We start from the raw sequence: 22,392 nt of genomic DNA on the forward strand, positions 1-22,392 counted from the left end.
TTAGCTTGCCACGTCCTAGGTCGTGACAGGCTACTACTGGGGAATATGGCAGCATGTATAGGGATGGCCCAAAAGAAACACCACTGTAAATCGCAGTGACGGGCCATCCCTGGGGAATATTAAGGGTATTTTATAGTGATAACCCAGTAGCAACGCCGTCTACAGCTGCGGCATTCCGGAATAACAATCTCTTGGCAGGGCGGGCTATTACTGGGGAACACGGCAGGACTCAGAGTCTCTCTACAGCTGCCTGGCCTGATTTGCAGTTGGCAGAGGGAGTTGCATCAGCTCAGAGGCCTAGAGAATTCTCCCCTCCCCGCCCTCCAAGAACTCAGCAGCACTCACCAAATGGTGCATCAAGCCTTTGGCGCCCTGCGAGGTGATCACACGTAAGTCCGGCTTGCGGCTGTTGGCGGCGAGCTGCGTGCCGTGGGAGGGAGGTGGAGGCGATTTTGCTGGGATGATTTTGCCCAAGGTGTTGCCATTTGATACTGGGAGGAGACCTGGCGAAGCTCTGGCACTGACATAGCCGTTTCCTGCAGGGACAGAAAGCAGGGACACAGATTTTGGAAATAGTCTGAAGGAGAAACGTGGGGCTCGATTTTCCATTGCCCTGCACCTTGGACCCCATTCTCCATAGCCTGGCATATCTTCCAGTCCTTTACACCCCTACCAAATGAGCATAAAAAGCCTGCAAAGCCAGAAAGCAGGACCTAATTCTGACTTCAACGAAGTCCGGTTTACACTGCTCCAGCAGCGCAATGAGGGCTTAAAGTCATTTCTGCGCATTTTAAGGCCCCTTTGCATTGCTAGAGTGACACGAAGGGGCCTTAGTGTAAATGAGAATCAGGCCTCATGACCCTTCCTTGCTCTCTCCTTTGTCGGTTTGGTCTATTTGAACTGTAAGCTCTTTGGGGCAAAAATGCCCAGCACCCGGCTCGATCTATTTCAGTTCTCAGCTGGTCCCATTCCCGCAGGATCTGAGCACCTCACAATCTTCAGTGCATTTTCTCCCCATAGATTCACTGTGTTTGAATCTGACCTGCTCAATAACACAGGCCAGAGACTTTCCCTAAAGTAATTCCTAGAGCCCATCTTTTAGGAAAAGGGCCAATCTTTGATTTAAAATTGCCGGGGATGACGAATCCCACCATGACCTTTGGTAAGTTATTCCAACGGCTAATTACCCAGAACAGTGCATCTTCTTTCCAGTCTGAAGTTGCCTCGCTTCAACTTCCAACCTTTGGATCGTATTGGACCTTTCTCTGCTAGACTGAAGAGCCCGTGATCAAGTGTTTGTTTCTCATGTAAAAATGCTGCCCTGGCTGAGGCATGAACTTGGGGCATTCAGCGTGTGAAACTGACATGCTGATAACTGGGGTAAGAAGGAACCTGTGAAACTGATTTAGTTTTAAATCTGTGGCAATGTTGAGCTCTAAACCCATCCCCCCCCCCCAAGTTCCAGTCCAGTGCCTTGACCACTAGAGACCGTCCTCTCTCATGCCACAAACCCCTCTGAGCCTCACAACATTGCTATACAGGCAGAAGAGTGTTGTCATCCCCTTTGTAGAGAAGGGGAACCGAGACACAAAGATGGCCTACGGTCACACAAAAGTCTGAGACTTGAACCCACGTCTCTAGAGCCCCGGTTTACAGCCTCACCTAACCACCCTTCCTCTCACTTACTGGGGTCTCTAGGCACGACTGCAATACAAGAATAAATATTAAGGGCCTGATTCTCATTTACACGGAGGCCTCTTTAAGCCGTTCTGGCAGCGTAAAGGGACCTTGAAGAGGGCATAAATGACAATCACACCGACTTTAAGGTGTAACGGAGAATCAGGCCCCCTTATCTTAATACCCTGTGAAGTGCAGAGCTCCGTTCTCCTCTTCCCCCCCCCCCCATCCCGCCCCAGTTTAGCATTTTATGTGCGAAGCAAAAAAAAATAAATAACATTAAAAATTAAAAAAAGATTTGATGAACGTCAGGAAAAGAATAAATTGGATGAGATTATTGTTCTGATGAAATTATTATATTTTTTTTATGAATAGGCCCCTAAGATAGAAAGGCATTTAGCAATCACCAAGATTCAGCCCTCATATTCATCACACATTAGACCGGGAAAAATAGGTCGCTGATTGCATTATTAATCAGATTCACAGGCGCGCTACATCTGCATTTTAGGGGGCGGCGTGGTGGCAGTGGGGCTTCAGACATGATGTGCGCCCAGCTGGGGTGAAAACCGGCTCACCTGGCTACTGTGGGTCGTCCCATAGGCCTGACCTGCCTCACAACTGCTCTGGTGCAGGGGTTTTAAAGTGAGTGTAACTGTAATTTATACTCACTAATTACCCTGCCAGGCCTCTGAACCCTAACAGTAATTTGCTGACACCAGAGGCTCAGTGACTGTGTGTCTGTGTGCGCATGTAGCCCTGCACGTGTGTGTGTGTGTGTGTTTGTGTAGCTCTGCCTCATGTGCATCTTCCTAGTGTGTTGGTAAATCAGCACGCTGGCCTGGTGCACGGATGCAGTGTTCTGCATCGCTGCAAACCTGGAAATGCACTGACGTCACAAGAGCTGCCCACACCACGGTACATGTCTGAGCCTGCCAAAGCCGATGGAAATGCTCCCCCGGCCTGCAGCTGGGCTTTGGATCCGGCTCGGCGGGAGAGGAGAAGAAGGCCCAGGGAGAAGGTGCGAGTGAACAAGGAGACACTGAAGATGTGTTGTGAGATTACTGGGCCATCAGTGCTTGACACAGCTGAGCTGGAGGGAGGGGGCAAAGCTGCCTTAACGCCACCTTTGCTCTCATCTGATTCAAGGGCTGCTCTGTGCCAACTTGGACCCCCCCCCCCCATTTAAGTTAGAGAAGCCTAAAGGCTGCTCTAATTTGCCTCAGCTGCCAATGGCCTCCAGAATTTGTCCTGCAGCTGGGGATCACTGGAACATAAAGGAACTCAGGCCATATCCCTTTCCTTGACGGTACCCTTATGCTGGCACAGGGAAGGGGGTGCTGACAGAGCCGGTACAGCAAGTCTATACCACTGAAGGATAGGGACAAGGGATCTTCCCGGGGGGAGTTGAATCTGCCTTGTTTTGGGCTGCTTTGTACCGAAGAAACGTAGGACCTGCCAGGCCCGTGGTCCATCTGGGTATGCTGTTTCTAACAGTAGCCAGTCCCAGTTGCTTCCAAGAAACACACAAGAACCCCAGCTACAATAGGGTAACTATTCCTTGAGGAAGGTTTCCTCCTGACCTCAAACAGTTAGAGGCTGGTTTATGCCCTGACAAAGAATTTGGGGAGCAGGGGCATGTACCCTGGCCTCCAATGCAACTCCCGAGCATGTTGATAAATCAGTACGTTAGCCTGGTACATGGTGCACTGCGTTCTGCATATACAGTTTTCACTTTGCAAGGCCACCGGCTTTTATATTAATTGATGACGGAGGTACATAAAATTTCCTGTGCGACCTTCACCGCTTTCGGCAGATTTCTTTTACCTCCGCTTGTTATAGGGTTTTATGCAAAACTGTGCGCAAGCAGCATGGGGCAAGGCCGAATCAAGTTCAAAACGCTTATGTTTTCTACCCATAAGGCTGCCTTAACATAAACGCACAAATGGCTTCCATGGCAACCATAACTGCGGTATTTTGCCTTATTGTCTGTGCAGATTTGGGTGTGTGTATTGCAACGGGCTGGCTGGGGTGCATGCACAACACTGCCCTCTGCTAGATGGAATCGGAACTGCTCGCCGTGTGTCATAAGCCCTATACTATTAACAGGGATTCTCCTTGTATTCAAGCAGCACGGGCTTGCACTTTAAAAACAGGAGGAGTTGAGTTCTAACCCTGACACCACCATGAAATGTTGAGCCCGTGCAGAATAGCGACCATTATGAAGGCCCCGGGACCCACAGAGGTGTGTCTTTCAGGGGGTTGGGTGGGGCAGTTCACGGTCAGGAGGGAGATGCGGGCTGAAGTGCAGCAGAAGAAAAGCCTCACCCATCTTGACACCACTGCATCCAACCCCCACAACCGGCAGCACGGCTGGCCAGGTGCCTGCTGATATTTGCGGGCCACCTGCCAGCATCTGGCCCAGAAGCCTTATGTGGTGTGTCAAAGCCACACAGGAAGCAGGCTGCTCTGAGAGGCCAACGTGCCACGTTTCAGCTGTTCTGCTATGTCCCATCCGCTGACTGCAGCCGGGGGGGCAGAGGAACACAAGTCAGCCGAAGAGCAGGATCTCAGCGCCTTCTGCTCGGGCCTAGTTCTCCTCAAAACCCCCTGGTGTGATTCCCAGCGACACTGGTCACCCAGATGCGCCACTGGGAACAAACATCTATCGCCTCGACCCAGAGGATCTCCCACGTTTCTGATCCCCCGCCCCCATCCCAGGGAAAAGAGACGGGAGCTAAGAGGCAGCAAATGCTGGCTTCAGAGAGGAAATGAGGGACTTGGCAGGGATCCACTCCTGGGGAGGCGACAAGCACCACTCCTTCCAAAGGTGAACGTGAGCTCGAAGGCACACGGGAGGGCGTCGCGGAGGAAGCTGTTCTCTTTGGCGACTGTGAGGCTGAGATGTTGCAAAGCAACTAACCGGCCGGCCGGGGGTCTTTGTTACACCTCATAGTGTATTAGCTGCTCTCTCAAAGCCCCTTATCCTATAGCCCTACGTTGTTCCACAGAGCGGGACTCAGCGGAAGCAAGGGAGGGCTGAAAACACGGGGCCTGATTCTCAGTTACTCTATTCCCGGGCTTCGACGTGTTCGCACTTGTATCCTGAGATTGTTTGCATCAGGCCCAGCCCCAGTGTAAGTTAGAGCCGCCTCAGGCTCTGCTCCCTGCAGTCCCCTATGGACCCTAGGAAGCACAGAATAGCCACAGCGCACTCCGCTCTGCCCATGGGCCCAGTCTACCCCCTATGAGCCCTGGGAGCAGAGAATCGCCACAGTGCAATGCGCTCTGGCCATGCACCTACTCACCCCCTATCGGCTTGGAAGAGAGATCGGCCATACCCCCGAGCTGCCCCGCAATTAATCCTGGGGAGAGGGGAATAGCTGTCGTGCAACGCGTTCTGGCCAGGTCCCTAACCCACCCTCTACGCCCGGGGCTGGGCGCAGGGTACAGAACCCTGACGCCAGCTCCACCACGCCGGCTGGGAATCACAATGTGACCCAAGCCTGCAGTCAGAGGGGTCCAGAGAGGAGAATGAATCCGAGGTAGCCGGTGATCGCACGGTGCTGAGTGGGTGCCTGCCAGGCTCAGCTCCCTCGCCGAGGGGCCCGATCACAGACTTGAGAATGGAAAAGAGGCAGGAGAAGGGCAGCGACCGAACGTGAAGTCGACGGCTGGCCCCAAAACACACTGGAAGCTCCTTAGACTCTCATCCACCTTCCCCACCTCTCTGTCCAAATGCTGAGTCTGGGGCTTGGTGGGGACAGGGGCCAGGAGGCCTGGGTCGAAAACGAGAGGCGCCGATAGAATTGCAGGCCTGCCTGCAGCCCCACAGGCCCCGCTTCCCCGCTCCCGTTTCCTGGAGTGGCCGGAGGAATGAGAAGAATGCGTCAGTGACGTCAATTCTGACATTCATGGAACCTGCCAAGTTTGAAGCTGGAACAGCCGCTCACAACAGCTGAGGTGGGGGTTTGGGGGGGAGGCGGGTGAGTTTCGGGGAGGGAGGGGGGAGGGATTGATAGAAAGTGACAGAGCGTGTCTCTGCCTGGAGGTACGGGCCAGTCCTTAGTGCCTCTTCCCCAGCAGCTCTGACTTTGCCGACGAACTCAAGCAGCAAAATTCAGAGTCAGATTTCGAACGCTCTGAAGACCCAGGGACAGGCTCTGGCCTCTGCTCACCGCTCCGGCAATATACAGAAGGCCTAAAGGCACCGCAGCAGGGCAAGGGAGAAACCCCCCCAGTGCAGGTCTGCCATAAGCTGCCTTACGTTGCCTCGCTCCCACAGCCAGCCCTGACATAGGGGACATGCCGGTCGCTGGCCCCTAGTGCATGGCGCGATGGGGATTCTGGACCGCACGGCAGCCCATAGGCAGCCTGGGATGGGCGGCCGTGGGGGCAGCAGAGACTCAGCACCCTGGGGTGTTTAGATGTGGGGTTTTAGTTTGGCCCTGTTATAAAGGGTCCACGTGACTCTAGGATCAGCTTTTTTTCACTTGGGGAGGGTTGGAATCCGTAGCCCAGCCTTCGCAGCAGAATAAACAGGACTTTTAGTCTTGAGCCCCCGACCTGAATCTCACTTGGGAGACGAATCCCCATCTCCTTTACACGAAAGCATCCAGGGCAGAGCGCATCCTTGATTTAACCCTCTCTGTGCCGCATCAAAGAGGCCACGCGAGCCACCTCTCATGAAACCCAGCAACTTGGTTTGGATGTAGGGCTCTTTTTGCCTGATTTGGATCATGATTGTTAAAAGCAACAGTACGGTAGCACGTGCAGACCCAACTGAGATCAGGGCTGGGCTGTGCTAGGTGCTGTACACGCACCTAATAAGAGACCAGCCGTGCCCTGGACAGCTTACAATTTAAATAGACAAGACATGGGACAAGTGGAGTGTTATTAGCCCCATTTTACAGATGAGGAACTGACACAGAGGACCTGGTTCTCATTGACTCTAAGCCCCTTTATCCCACACTGGCAGTGGAAAGGGACCTTTAAGTGGATGTTGCACCAACATTTAAGGTCCCTTTATGATGCCAGAGTGGTATATGGGCCTTAGCATAAGTGAGAAGCAGGCCTTAAGTGTCTTGCCCAACATCAAAGACACACAGTCCCTGACACAGCTGGGAACTGAATGTAGCTCTCCTAGTCCCAGTCAATTCCTTTGCCCACAAGGCTACCATTCTCCTCCAGCAGACTAAGGGAAGTTTGACTCAAATTTGAATTTTATTGGGTTTATGTCTCCCTTGAGACATAACTGTAAAAAGGACCGGAGATGGGAGAGAGAAAATTATCCCCTATGGCAGAGTCAGGAACCAAACCCAGACCTCCTGTGTCCCAGTCTAGCAGTTTAAACACAGGACCATCCTACCACACAAAACTGGCCGACCTGAAAATCCACATCTAAAAGACCGGGTGCTGCTTGAACTTGCACTCCACGTCTGACTTTAGCCGCTTGAGGGGATCGTCACTACCAATAACGACACCCAGCACTTTTCATCAATAGGTCTCAAGGAGGGCAAGTATCATTATCCCCATTTTACAGATGGGGAAACTGAGGCACGGAGCGGGTCAGCGACACGCCGACGGTCACCCAGCAGGCCGGTGGCAGAGCTGGGAATAGACCCCAGGTATTTTTGAATCCCAGTCCCGTGCTCTTGGCCACCCTGCCTCCAAAAAAGGAGGAGCTCCCCATTCTCACTCACCAACTGGGCTCGGGCAGGCTCCATTTGTGTTGTTCAGGTCTCCCCCAAGCATCGCCCCTGCAAAGCAACGGGAGACACAGGGACAGAGTTAGTTCACAACACAGTGCATTGAGCAGCCTTTGACTGTTCGCAGGTGGGGGGAAGGGGAAATCAACCGTGTTACATTCCCATCAAGAAAATCCAGGATAAAATGTACAGCCCTTCCAGGCTTGGAAACAAAATCCACACAGATACATTTCCTTCGGGGACGAGGCACGCAGCACAGACGCTCAGGCCAGAACACTCGGCTTTTGGAAAACAGCGTGGCTCTGCCGTTCCAAGCCCTCCTGGGGACACAGTCTGCAGAAGAGAACCCACCCCCCGGCTCTGGACTGGAAAGAAGATCTGTCGGATAACATTTGCACCGAATAGAAACCATTCCCGCAAGCAGCCAGAGAGCCGTGACGATGAGCCTGCCATGGTGGTGTCATGTGAAGACAAACGGTTGGGAAATGTTGCTTTTCACTTAGGGCTTGGAAAGCTGCTTCCAGGGAAGGATCAAACCCTTTATCCGCTTTGCAAACGGACTTTGACTATTTATTTGCTATTTTGAATTGTTTGACCACATCTCAAGACTGTTATTTATTCCAGCAATCCACATTCCCTCTCCCCCACTATAACCATCTAGGCATCTTAGAGAGCTGGGAAAGGAACCCAGGAGTCCATATTCCCAGTCCCCTGCTCTAACCACTAACCCACACTCCCCTCTCAAAATCAGGCGCTAGAACCCAGGAGTCCTGATTCTCAGTCCCCTGCTCTACTCACTAGACCGCAATCCCTTCTCTGAGCTAAGAACAGAAGTCAGGAGCACATATCCTCAGATGAATGTCTGCACTAGGAATTTTTTTGGACCAGTAAATCCCAGTGGTAGATAATTAGGACCAGATTTTCATTTGCATGAAGGCCCCTTTACACGGCTCTGGCAATGTAAAGGGGCTTTAAAGGGGATGTACATCACCATCACACTCATTTTAACGCCCTTCCACAGAGACAGAGTGGAGTGCAGCAGCCGTCCAGTAAGTGACATCAGGTTCATGTGATTCTAGGGCAGAGTTCAGAGGTCTCTGACCAGCACTAATCATCTCGGACACACACAATACACAGGGTTCTGTGTAACAGTTTCAGAGACGCTTCTCGCAGAGGGCATTAGCCTATACCTCACACCGGGCGACCACGCGCTCGGCTCCGTTCACGCCACTTTGGATTTAGAAACTGCAGGGCGGATCTTTGTTCTCCTCTGATGCGCAGGGTGAAAAAGCACTTCACAACGTGCAAGCACGCAGTGCCTATGAAACGGGATTTCTTCAATGCGCTAAGCACCCAGGAAGGAAATGCTGGCAGCAGCTGCCTCAGAGGGACCTCTGAGCCAACGGGGAAGAAATGCCCTCCCCTCAAAACAAGTCCTGTCCTCCCCTGATTTTTCGGACTTGCCAGTGAACTGAAAACATCTGTTCTCTTCCCAGTTCTAGTGGCTATACAATAATTGTGTTTGCCATTTGCACTCCATAGGATGTTTGCTGAGCACCCAGGACCTTCTCAAGTATTATTATTATTATTTATTACTTGTACTGCAGTACCGCTTAAGAGCCCCAGTTGTGGACCAACACCCTATTGTACTAGGTGCTGTACAGACAACAGATGGAAGGAGTGGGATCTCTGGAGGTGAGAGAAGTGATGGACTCAAGTAGGGGACCGAAGACACTGGTGCCCTCTCTTGGCTATTCTAGCACTAGGTCAAACACTCACCTGCACTGGCTGGCCTCTGCGGCAAACCGGGCGACACGGTATTTCTCTGCAGAGCCGACTGCTGGGGCGACAGGAGTCTCGGGTCCGTCAACGAAGAGGTCACCAGCGACTGGGTCACTAAGGAGCCTCCAGGGTTGCTGAACTGTAACGTGTTTTGGTTGGTCACCGGAACCGTAACTGGCATGGCGAAGTTTGGAGCGGGCACTGCAGACTGAACAGAGAGGCAGATGAAACTGGGGACTGGCGCTGAGGAGTCACCCAGAGGTACTTGCTTGGCCAAGGAGCAGGCTTCTGCTAGGTTCATGGCGTAATAAGGGGCCAGATTCTCAGCCTGGAAGGCAGCGACACTGATTTACACCAGCTAGGAATCTGGTCCAAACATGAACCCAGCTCATTATTGTCCTGCAACTTGTGCAGTCATTTGCATTGTTCTACGCTGCTAGCATTCTGCAGCCACTTTACACTGGTGAAAATAGCGGAGGGCAGTGGGGAATCTGGCCCAATGCACAAAGGGGCATGGATCCCCTCCGTGAAGACAGAGAAAGAAGGGCAAATGGATATCCAGCTGGGCACACCAAAGCTGAAAAGCACTGCAACCTGCTGCATTTATTTACCTCCAGAGCTCGACCAAGTGTTTCTAAAACAGCTTACAGAGAGGTAGCTGGAAATGTCTCAAAGCATTAAAGAGGCACCCTTGGAACGCCAGAGAGGGGAATAACGCAGTGGTCTTAGGATGAGAAGCTCTGAAACCACAGGAGACAAGTGCCAGATGGGTTAACGCTGCCCTTCAACCTCCGAGGTAAATAAACAGAGCCCCATGGGAGTCTCAACAGACCAGATCCTCTGTTGGTGTAAGTGGTCACAGCTGTTTTGAAGTCAATGGAGCTACACTGATTTACACGGCTGAGGACCTGGCAGAGGCTGTCTCAGTGAAAAGAGCCTGCAGGTTCCACACAGAAGTGCATGATCCCAGGGCCCTCTTCACAGCCGTTATTTGTATCCCTGCAGCACCTAGGGGCTCCAATCGGGACTGTGCGAGACTCGGGTACAGACACACAGACCCAGCTCTGAAGAGCTTCCTCTTCCCTCCATGCTGGTATGAAGGTTGATAATGCCTGTGCTCGCTCCAGGAGGAGCATGGTCTTGGGGTTACGGTACTAACCTGCCCTTGGAGTCAGGAGCCCTGCGTTCTGTTCCCACCTCTGCCACAGACCCTAGCAAAGACCCTTAGGCAAGTCACTTAATTTCTCTGTGTTTCAATCCCCCACCTCTTAAATGGGGAAAATAATACCTCCTTTGCCTATTTAAATTGTAAACTCTTCAAGGCAGGGACCATCTTTTACTGGGTGTATGTACAACATCTGGCACAACGAGGTCCTGGCTTGGGGTGTATGTTACCATAATATGAATAATGAGATGGTTGTATTTCAACAGCCTGCTGTATGTATCTGGGGCTAGCTCCTTAGATGGTGTAAATCAGAGAAGCTCCATTGATGGCAATGGTGCGAAACCAAGTTACAGCAGCTCAGGGTCTGGCCCGTGCTTTGGGGCGCTTCTGGAAGAAGAGTTCTACAGAAACGTAAGGTGTCGAATATTCCTTGGAATAAGCGTGCACGCAGCTCAGATGCCTGCGTGTGCAGTTACCCCATTGCAGCGTCCACGGGTGGTTTCCTGGGGTGTTTTTTTCTGTGGGTACAAACTGATGTGGTTGCAACTATTGCAGTGCAGGAGGCCCCCGGGAAAGCTGGCCTGGATGTTTTAGTTTTTTGCCTGAAAGGATCTGAGTTCAAACTGTCATGTATAGACAAACTCCGGAATTGTGAACGCTATAGCGGCAGGGGCTGTCTCACTGTGAGCAGGCAGCCCCTGGACCAAGATCCCATTGCGCTAGGCGCTGTACAAACAAAAAGACGGTCCCTGCCCAACACAGCCGACCTCCACTGGAGCCTCTAGCTGGCTACTGGCATAGAAAGAGTGACCGATCGGAGCATTCCCAAAGTGCAGCTTTGCTCCTACCAATTCATGGAGCTGCTGGGATGCCAGTTAATGGATAGACGTGGGGCCCTGACACCCCCGAAGCAGCAGAAACTCTTCTAATTCATGATCGTCTGCTGCTCAAGGGACAGATCCACCTAGCTTGGTTCCTGTTAAAGCCAGACTTTGCCCAGATTATCCTATCACTCTTTCTTATGTCACTGATTTGCTTTTCATTAGCAGGAGCAGGCACCTGCTCAGAGGCTTTGCCAGGGCTTTGCTAAAGCCCCCTTTCAATTTCATTGGCCCTGGGAAGCCAGGAAGCTTCCCAGCCTTTTGGTGTTGCCGAGATGTTATCACTAAAGCGCTGCTGGGCAAACACAGCTTTTTATTGCAGGAGAGGAAGAACGAGTGTGAGAGAGGATGAGCCGGGCCTCCATTCTCCCAGGGGCTCCTGGTTGGGAAAGCCTCCTGCCTGCCCATCATCCCCCATCTCCTTCAAAGATCTCCAGGGCATTCAGCTGTTCCAGGCAGCAAGCAGGCACTGAGGACCACTCCCTGCTCTGAACTTCAGACTGAAGAAGACTTAAAGACTGAAAGCTCTGCAGGGCAAGGGACTCTTATGGGCTGGATCCTCATTGACACGAAGGCCCCTTCACGGCCATGGAGGAGACTCAAGGCTGGTCTACACTCCAAAGTTAGGTTGGCTATACTACATGCCTCAGGCCTGTGAAAACTTTCATGCCCTGTGCGATGTCATTAAGCCAACCTAAGGCACAATGCAGTCACGGCTCGGTTGACACAAGATTTCTGTCGACCTCGCTACCGCCGCTCGGGCCACGTCTACGCTACAAAATTATGTCAACCTAACTTTTGTCGGCCTACAGCCACCGCAGGGATTAAATCGCTTGTGTGTGTGCGCGCACACTCGGCTCCTTGTGTTGGCGGTGTGCGCTTGTAGTGATTGTATTGTCAGCATGGAGCATTGTGCGATGGCTCCTGAAAGCTAGTCAGGGGCCCACGTAAGCCCTGCACTGTCCCAGCGTCGACCTAATTACATCGACCGTGACTCCACGCCGCCTGGGGAGGTGGTGTTGCTAAATCAGTACGTCGGTGGGAGTGAAATTTACGTGAAGACATTTCCACCGCCAGGTTGACGCATGGCAGCTTACGTCAACCTAACCCTGTAGCGTACAGCAGGCCTCAGAGAGGGGGCTATATTACAGCAACAGGTCTCCTCCCTTCATTCTGTAGGAAGCCTCCATGCTGGAGCAACGCAGCTACAGCACAGCGGGAGTGCCAGAGCAGCATTGCTAGTGTAGACACACCCTGACTGTCAATGAGAATCAGGCTCTTATATGTTTGGCTGTTGCACATCTACAATGCAAGACTGTGTAATAAATAACAATAAAGAGAGGAGAAACTAAAGCACAGAACGAACGAACGAACGAACGAAAGAAAGAAAGAAAGAAAGAAACTTAGGGCATGGTTCTACCCCAGATGCACGTGTGAAACCTGCTGACATAAACGGGAGTTACATGAATGGATTGAGGACAGGATTTGGCTCTTAACTATCACACTGAACCTTCGAACCATTAGCCAACCGATCCTCCCAATGCTGCTGCCCAGTTGTGTGCACACAAGGGGCCATTCAACCAGCAGCTCCCGTCCTCCCACAGGCCAGCTGCTGATTACCGAGCAGCAGGAGCTGCAGTGAGTGTTATGGCGAGCAAAGGTTTGGAATGAACACAACAATCCAAAATCCGGGGGGTGGGGAGCGGTTCGTTAATCAGTCAAACGTCAACGACTTTCTGTTTCTTGAAAGCCAGTTTCAAATGCACACTGAATGCAGGGCCCTGTTAAGGCCAGTTTGTCTGGAACAGGCCGTCATTAGCTTCCCCGGCAGATGAGTTGTGTTAGTTCTCATAAATCACACAAAAAGCTGGTTAAGAAGAAAAGCATCTGCTCCAACAATCCACTATTCGATCCTGTCACAAGAGAGGCGTTGTCAAGGAGGCAGATGCTATGCTTTTGCGACCAATCAGCCTGCAAGACTGCAAGATCTTTGGGGCAGGGACTTTCCCTTTTTTTAATCCTGTGTTCACATCACCTAGCATAACGGGGCCCTGATCCTGGACTGCAGCCTGCAGTCGCTACTGTCATGCAAATAAAAGAGAAATTCTAGGTTGATGGCGCCCTGTTCTCCCCTTGACTTGCCCTTGTGTAACTACCTTCCCCAAGGCAAAGCAAGCGCTAAATGCCATGAACTCATCTGGCAGTGTTTTACACCCACTTCGCACAGCTGTAAACAACAGAACAAGGGCAGCTGAGAATTAGACCCGCAGATTCTAAGGGCAGAAGTGACCATTGAGATCAACCAGTCTGACCCTGGCTTAGCACAGGACGTAGAATTTCACCCTGCGATCCTTGAACCAACTAAGACCCTGGCAAAGCTCCAGATGAATCGCATAAGGCAGAATCCAGCCCACTGAGCTAAACTTCCCTTAAAATCCAGTGCCGGGGGGCTCGATTGTCATTTACACTAAGGGTTTGTCTACACTCGAAAGATAATGCAGATTAAGGTAGGGCATGAATTTAAAGTGCAACAGCTGCAACTGAGTAACTCCATGTGTAGATGGTCTGAATCTGGAATAAGAGTGCCTTATCCCTTGGTTAGTTGAACCCACTTTCAGAGGGAGTTAAGCCAAACAGAAAGAAGGCACTCTTCTTCCAGAATACGAGTGTCAACACATGGAGTTATTCAGGAACAACTCCATAAGTAATAAGCCCTAAAACCCATTTATCCCAGTTTGGCAGTGTAAATGGGTGTGTATTTTAGTTCCACCCACTTCAAGGGGCGTTTACACGGCTCTGGTGGTGTGGTGTGGCCTTAGTGTAACTGAGAAACTGGTCCTTGGTTGGGATTTGGTTCAAACCATCATCTTGCTGACAGAGCCCTGGGCTGAAGAAGGAGGGCCTGATTCTAATTTACAGTAAGATCTCTTTACACCACTCTGGTAGCGTAAAGCATATGAGGCAGTTACACTCACTTTAAGGTCTCTTTATGTTGCCGGATGGGTGGAACAGGGGAAATGAGTATCAGGCCCACAATTTCTTACTGGCTGAGTCAGCCAAAAATAAAAAAAAGCCCAAAACAAAACCACCTCTGGGTTTTGCCAAAGTGAAGTCTCAAAAAAACAAAAAATAAGCTCACGTGGTCCTTGTAAGGAGCAGTAGGAAGGATGTTGGCGTTTTTTTCATACTGAATCCACCACTTGGAAAGCAGCCCCCCTTTTTACTCCCTGCAACATTAATTACGGCTGCCTGAGAAGAAAGGCTAATCCCTCTGAAGATGGCTTGCCTGCCTCAACTGTCTTTGCTCCCTTGAACTAACAACTAATTTGCAATGCCCCTGTTCCCTCCTTCGACACAAATCCCTTTCATCGTTGTCCTGATGCCACCCCAGTGCCGTTGTCTCTGAAATCACAGGCTAAAACCACCTTGGATTTCTGCCACATCCACCAGCTGTGCCAGGAGCTTTATGGATTCGCACGGACTGAAAGTGGAATGGCCCAAATTAGACCTGATCCCAAAGCGGGTGCAACTGTCTTAACCTGACCCTCCCTTTCCCCACCATGACTCAGAGTAACAACGAGGGTCTTAACTCAAGCAAAACTCCCACTGAAGTTACGAGGAGTTTGGTGGAGTAAAAACCCTCAGGATCTGACTCAGTATTAATAGCAATGGGGCAGATTTTTAAGGTCCTGGGGTTGAACTTTTCAAACGCGGGGGCCTGAAGTTAGGCAGCAAAGCCCAGATCCTCAGATGTATTTAGGCAGCTAACTCCCTTCAAAATCAATAGGATCTAGGCACCTAAATATATCCGAGAATTTGGGGCCTAGGACCTGATTGTCATTTACACTAAGGGCTTGTCTAGAGATAAAAGCTGCATTCCTCTAAATGAAGCAGTCAACCGCACAAATCCCCCAGCACAGATGCAGCTATGGCGCTTTATCTTCTTCTTGTCCGGGGAGGGGAATAAGGCATCCCGGTGAAAGGCACTTTTGTCACTGTGGCCGCACTGGGGGCTGTGCAGGGTGAATGATTTCTGTTAAAAAATGACACCTGCCCCCCTGAGCAAAATAGTTACACCCGTAAAACATTTTTAAGTGTAAACCAGCCTGAGAATTCTTCACACCACTCTGACAGCGTAAAGGGGCCTTAAAGCCAATCTAGTAGTAATTTAGACCCATTTTAAGGCCAGAGTGGTGTAACTGAGACTCAAGCCCTATATGGCAGGGAACAACCATAATGCTGTGTGTTCTAGCCATGCCCCCAATCACCCCCCCATGCCATAAAAGGAGAGATGGGTGGGTGCAGGCTACTTCTGCCAGCTCCACATCAGCTGGGCAGGGGAGGGCATTTCCATCCACTTTGACGCCACTGAGTGACCTAAAGGGGCCTCAGCATCACCGAGCCTCAGATCACTAGGCCTGTTTCTAACCATTAGACAACGCTGCCTCCCCGACAGCCCTGGGTTGGCTTCGTCCGACGGGAGCAAACTGACAAGGCAGAGCAAGGCTCCATAAGCAAAGCCATGCAAAGTTGTGGTCCCCGCCACGTCGCGTTCTAAGTTGCTACGGGTCCAGGGCAGGATGTGCAGGCCACCAGCTACTCACTGCGAGCCTGTAACTCTGCATCATTTTATCAAACTCCTCATCAATCTTTTTATATTTCTCCTCCGTCTGCGGGGTCAGCGCAAACACCTCGTCCCCTTCCGGGCTCTCGCATTCCCTGTGCTTCTTGTTCAGCGCCTGTTACGTTTAGGGGGTGGGGAGGTGTTGGGGAAGGGGTGGGATTGGAAAGAAATCGAACAAAAGGAAAAAAAAAAAGAAAAAAAAAGAAACAAAACACATAATGAAGGATTTCTAGCCAGAGGGGCGAGTACTTACACCGTAGCGTTTGAACAGAATATCCAGATCCTCGCTGGCTTTGCGATATTTATCCTCCATCAGGGGGCTCTGGTCAATGGAGTCATCTCCGTCGGGTTCCGGGCTGTCGCAACCGTTAAAACCTTTCTTTCTTAATGTCTGAAAACACAACCAGGAGAGGTTGAGATCTGGAGCAGGACGGGTCTGATGGAGAGGGCAAAGCCGGTGTGGGGTGTTGGAGGCAGGTATGTGACATGGAGGGATGGGCGGGGGTTTGTTCAAAACGTTGTGGCTGCCTTTCCAATAGAGCTGGTTTGGAAAAAGGCTGGGGGAAGGGGTATATGGCCTGAATCCGGGGGGGAAATTACTCCATGTTTTGAAAAAAAATTGTGGGGAAAAATATCAGTATTTCAAAAACAAAATGAGTAAAAACAGCAACGAAATGTAAAGGGGTGAAAAAACTAATCCGAAATTCTAAGTATTTGAAGAAAACTAATCATTTCAAAACCATGGAAAAACAATCTTCAAAATGTTTAAAAAAAAAAAAAGGGGGGGGGGGAGGGAATCATTAAAATTTCATTAAAAAAAAAAAAAAAATCACCCAACATTCAACCACCTCTGTGCTTCCTTGTTACGAGAAAAGGCCTACAAGGCTGATCCACATTTACTCCAGGACTCCGCTATATCGCTCTGGAGCTGTGGTTAAGGCACGGTGCTTATCATAATAATTGTAGCGCTTATGACTTTATCCTTACAGGCTCAAGGCTCAGCTGTGCCCTAGACCTGTTATGTGATCATGGGCAAATCACAGAGGTGTGGATTCTTCTTTAAAGTGGGTGTACATGTAATTCATTCCCATTTTAAAGGCCCTTTACACTGCCAGAATGGTATAAATGAGAATCAGACCTGCAGTGTTTAAAAGACAAATGACAAAATTTAATAGACAAACGACAGATCTTTGGAACCCTCCTCTAGAATTGAATAGAGTTTTATGAACTAACAGTGCCCGTTAATCCATGGAACTCACTGCCACAAGATACCACTGAGATTAGCAGGATTCAGCAAGATTATGGGCCTTATTCTCATTTGTAATAAGGATCTAGCCCATAGGATTTTATTAGGATCACACCTCTGTTTTAGAAGAGAATATGAACCCAAGACAGTGCGAGTGGAACTTTATTGACTTCAAAGGATCCATTTACACCAGGAATGAATTTGGCCCTGTGCCAGCTGAGACACAAAACCTATTCTCCCACCATTACAATGATGAGGGGAGGGGCGGCGGGAGGGAGGGAAACACTAATGATATTTACTCTCCTATTAAAATATTTCCTCTTCTATTAAAACAACAAAAATATTACTTGCCCCAAGCAAAATGGGTGGGTGGAATTCTGCAAGCTTGTTTTAAATAGATATAAGGGGGTTGGGAGCATGGTACAATGGAACCTGGCAAGCCCAGCACAGAACTTTATTAAAGAAGTAGGTTGTGTCTGCACCAAGAAGCGATGTATATTTTGCATGGCAACGGTCCTCTTTAATTAAAAAAATAACAGGCACACATTTCCAATGGCCAGCTGCCAAATTCACCTTTGGCATAAGCTGGGTTACAACTCTTGAAATCAGGGGGTCGGGTTCTGATTTCACTTACATTGTGTAAACCCGCAGCAACACCACTGAGGGGAAGTGGAGTCACTCTGGATTCACACTGAGGTAAGTGAGATCAGAATCTGTCCCAGTGTGTTTAGCAGCTCTCTACTCAATTCTGTTGCTCTGGCTTTGTTATTGCTTTACCTATTATTTACCAAATGCCCCCAAATGGGCTGGGCACCTCACAAAACAGGGAAAGACCTGCTACTGTGCCAGCCTGACCTTGGGGTGTTCGAAATCTGGACCCAAATGACACCCGTTAGAGTTGATCTCAAAGAAGAATGTTGCACCCAGGGGAAATGCAGACGGGAGCTAACCTGACTGAGCTTGAATCTTTGCAGTGTTTGAAATCTGGAGCTGAATTTTGCGGCTCCGGCACCTTGGACTGATTCTCATTGGCACTAAGAGTTCTTTGTGCTATTCTGCCAGTGTAAAGGGGCCTTGAAATGAGATGTATTACCCTGCAAGAGTAGCTGCAGGCCTGATTACTGATAGAACTATTTCAGTTAAGGGTGTGATTTATTTTACTCAAATAGACACACCAGTAAAGGCCCTAGTGTGGACAGCTATACACAGTGATGTGTACTGCAGGCGCACCCATAGCTATACCAGTATAAACACCTTTATGCCAGTGTAATTTCTGCTGAAATTAAATTTGTTAGTCTTTAAAGTGCCACAGAACTCTCGTTGTTTTTGCTGTATACAGACTAACACGGCTACTCCTCTGGAGCTCTTCTACTAGGAGGGTTGTATCACTTTAACAACGCCAGTATAGTGAAAGCCGTATGGCTTTGTCTACACTGCAAACTTCTGCCAACATAGCTATAGAGGGCAGAGGTGTGACCCCTGAACCACAGAGCTAGGACAACAGAATCCCATACTGTCGACTCAGCCTGGGTCTACTTTTAAAACTAGATTGACCTAACTATGTTGCTCAGAGCTGGGAAAAATTTTGCACCCTGTGCAATGTAGTTAGGTTGACCTCACCCCCTGTGTAGACAAGGAAAAATTCTTCCATTGACCTCGCTACCGCCTCTCGGAGAGGTGGATTAACTACATTGATGGAAAACCCCTTCCGTCTATGTAGGAAGCACCTACGCTACAACGCTACAGCTGCAGTGCCATAGGTGGGGAGATTGCCGGTATAACTGAGGGTAAGCTGTGCTTTTACCAGTAGAGCTTGTTTCATTTGGGGTGGAGGAAGGGAAGGTGTAACAAGCTATACCAGTATATGCAGCTATACGCTGCTTCCACATGAGGATCGCTTTGCTGGTGTATTAAAAAGACTCCTATTATAGACAGGACGTAAAACTATTTAGTGTAGACAAGCCATTAGCAGGGGAGAGAAGGCAGGCCAAGGAGTCTGTAGCAGATCAAGGAACTGGATCTCCTGACTCAGCTGCAGCTCCTGAACTGCAGATCCATCTTTCCACTCTGAAGGAAGTGCCATTAACTGGAAACACAGGCAGCCCATGTTTAGGCTATGCACTGTGTACAGTAAGAATCCTTCGGAGAGTTTGTACAAAAAGTTCCTGTCTCGTGTTCAGTAGCCAATTTACAGATTGCATTACACATGCACATTTAATCATTTTATTTTCAAAATACCAGAAGCAATTAGGCATTATTATGGAACCAGCACTTGCCAATTTTTTTTAAAGTCAAAGCTACATAATTTCCTGGAAGTCTTGATCTCTTTTCATGCCAAACTTGAAAGGAAAAAAAAAATGCCTTGACAATTCTCCTCTCGTCTTCCCAAACACAGATAAACATATCTGCTTCTAGGCCAAATTTTATCCCAAAGAGGTTTCTTACTTACACTGTGAGCACTGGGAAATATGGGTTTATAATGGAACTGACTTAAGATTCTAAGGTCCGTGGGGCAGAGACTGGCTTTTTGTTCTGTGTTTGTACAGCACCCAGCACAATGGGGTTCTGGTCCATTTCTGGAGCTCTGAAGTGCTACTGCAATAAATAATAATATTTCAAAGTGCTTTGAGATCTACTGATGAAAACGTGTTATATAAGAGATAGGTATTATTATTATTATTATTTAATAATAAGATGTAACATTTTCCCTTATTGCATACAGCTGGTGAAATAATGGAAAACCTGATTTTATGACACACTTTGAAGCTACTTCTGGTTTTGCAACATTTGAAACAAACCCATTTCCCTCTCCCTTTTTCACCAAATTTTTTTTTTACCTGCAGTATTTGTTACCAATGTTTGAACTGAAATCATTTTCAAAATTGTTTGGGTTTTCAAGTAAGCAAACTGTTCTGCTGACAATTTTGATTATAAAATGAGATGAAAAATTTAGCAACTTCCCCCCTCGCCTCACCTCCCCCCCCACAAAGATTTCAATAATGCATTTTCCGTGACAAGTTATATTGCCAAAAAGTGCGCATATAAACACACAAACACACGCACAGAAAACCTTTTTTGCGCAGGAAAATTTCAAGCATCTCTAATAATCCCTTGGGTGAATGGAAGTGAAATCCATTTCCTTGCTACTTCAAATCATAGGAGACACGCTGGTTTGTTATTGGAGCATGATCTATGAACCTAGACTGCATCGACTAGTTAATTACTGCACAAGTGCCATCACTGGGCACCATGGCTCATTGCCCGTTCGATTCTGCTTTTATACCATGCTCATCACCGTAGTATCTGGCTTGTTGCAGATTGCACATGGATGGAGGGCTGCGCACACGGGCTGACTAGGTTGGCTGCCATCAGTTTTAAAATAATTAATTAGGATGTTGTTATTATTTTGAACATTAAAGAGCTGTGAAGTACTTTCTTCCCTCTTTCCCGCAATGCACACACGTGCAGCATGAGCACACACTAACACAAGCGTAACGTAACCCATTTTGCAGCGCTCAGATGATCTTGTGTTGCCAAAACTACACCCATCACATCATCGCCTTTGTAAGATAGAAGGAGTCTTCTCAGTCCGGGCCCAACAACAATATTAAAAACAGAGACAGGGCCTGAAGTCTGTAGTCTGTTGCGTGGGAATGGAACTGAAGAAAGTGAGTCAGGTTTCAGGAGGGAACTAGTTTGATGTGACATCTAGCGGCTCTGGAGTGCAACCTGATATTCAGGCTGCTACCAGATGAACACAAGCCTTTCACTATGTAATTGGCGCCTCTGCACGCTCAATAAAGATCTCTTTCCTACAACTCTGCCTGCTCCATCAGTTATTGCTAATGAAACAGGGCCAGTCACAACCTTCAGATTCCAATGCCTCGGTATTGCTGAGCATACCGAAGCCCAAACCTCCCAGAGCCAAATACCCCCGTACGGCTGGGATAAGATCTGAACAGTGACTGGGATCCAAATTCCACACCTGTTACATCCGTGTGACTCGGTTCAGAATCTCAACTTATCTCTGCTGAGTTCCATGGACCGATTCCGGATATACACCTGAAAAACTGAGAGCAGCATCTGGTCCTAATGCTACTGAACTCAAAGGAGTGACTCTGGACTTACACCGATATAACGGAGATCAGAATCTGCCCCCCAAAGTGGAGATAAACCTTCAGAAGCCAGGGCCTGCTTTATAAGGGGGTTCATGGAGGGGATCGTTTGGTGCAGTTATGTTTGGAGGTCTCACCCCTCTATTCCCTACCGCCCGAGTCCCCTCAATAGGCTGAGACTGGGATCAATCAGTCCATGCACACCACCAGGTCCCACATGAACTTTGGGGTTGCTCCACTACACCACACATAACAGGCCCCAGCTTGCTCAAGATCAAATGTGGATTGGTACCGAACAAGGTCAGAGAGGACCCTGAGTGAGAAGCCTCCCACAGAGGGCAGCACAGAGGAAACTACCATTTCTTTCCTATACCGCTATTAATAGGTCTCGCTGTAAGTTCACTTTCTACCCTACTTCTTATTTATGAACCTCTCTCTCTCTGTCTGAACTTCACAGCATTAATTCTTTTATCCTATACTTTACGTTTCAAATTCATGGTATTTAAGGCCCATTATTACGCTGCTTTGATTTAAACCACTGGGGTGGAGGGGAAAAAATCCATATCACTATTCTGTCCTGAACGTAACTCCAGCAAACACCTTCTCCATGAGTTGGTTTCTTATCTGTATTATGGTAGCACCTGGAGGCCCCAAGATCACGGCTCATTGTGCTAGGTGCTGTACACACCCAAAAACGTGGTTCCCACATACACTAAGGCCCCTTCAAACCCTTCTAGACTGGGTGTAAGTTAGTTACTCTCACTTCAAGGCCCCTTTATACTATCAGAGTGATGTAAATGAGAATCCAGAGCCCTATGGCTTGCCCAAGTTCACACAGGCAGTCTGTGACAGAACTGGGGCTTCGGATTCAAAAGCACCTGAGTTGCAAATCTAGCACCTTACCCACAAAACCAAGTGCTCAGCTGTATACAATTTTTAATTCACCCTCCAGTGAAATGCAGCCACCTCTGATGTGTTTCACTGGCGTACAGCAACACTTGCATGGGGATCACTCACCCAGCACTGAAATGCAGCTACCTCTGGGGTGGAACACTGTAAATGGTTTGCTGGCCTACACAAATCCTGAACAAAGATCATTCATCCAGCACTGAAATGCAGCCACCTCTGGGGGGAAACACCACAGCTGTTTAGCTGAGAACAGCAACATTACACAACAGTTAGGAAAGTTAAGTCCAC

General features: G+C 49.1%; 1 protein-coding gene across 5 annotated transcripts in view; it reads right to left on the bottom strand.

Moving 5' to 3' along the window:
* Positions 1–22,392, bottom strand: part of MEF2D (myocyte enhancer factor 2D) — a 176,907-nt gene that overhangs the window by 31,029 nt on the left and 123,486 nt on the right. For all 5 annotated transcript variants that reach the window (XM_067569625.1, XM_067569626.1, XM_067569624.1 and 2 more), the window contains 4 exons: positions 16,088–16,225; positions 9,162–9,372; positions 7,377–7,433; positions 346–536 (listed from right to left, as the gene is read on the bottom strand). In XM_067569625.1, coding sequence (XP_067425726.1) covers positions 346–536; positions 7,377–7,433; positions 9,162–9,372; positions 16,088–16,225 — 597 coding nt within the window. The remainder of the gene's footprint in view (positions 1–345; positions 537–7,376; positions 7,434–9,161; positions 9,373–16,087; positions 16,226–22,392) is intronic.

This window comes from Emydura macquarii, unplaced genomic scaffold (assembly GCF_026122565.2).
Source record: "Emydura macquarii macquarii isolate MOO-44397 ecotype Brisbane River unplaced genomic scaffold, CSIRO-AGI_Emac_v2 contig_2924, whole genome shotgun sequence".
Classification (NCBI taxonomy): domain Eukaryota; kingdom Metazoa; phylum Chordata; order Testudines; family Chelidae; genus Emydura; species Emydura macquarii.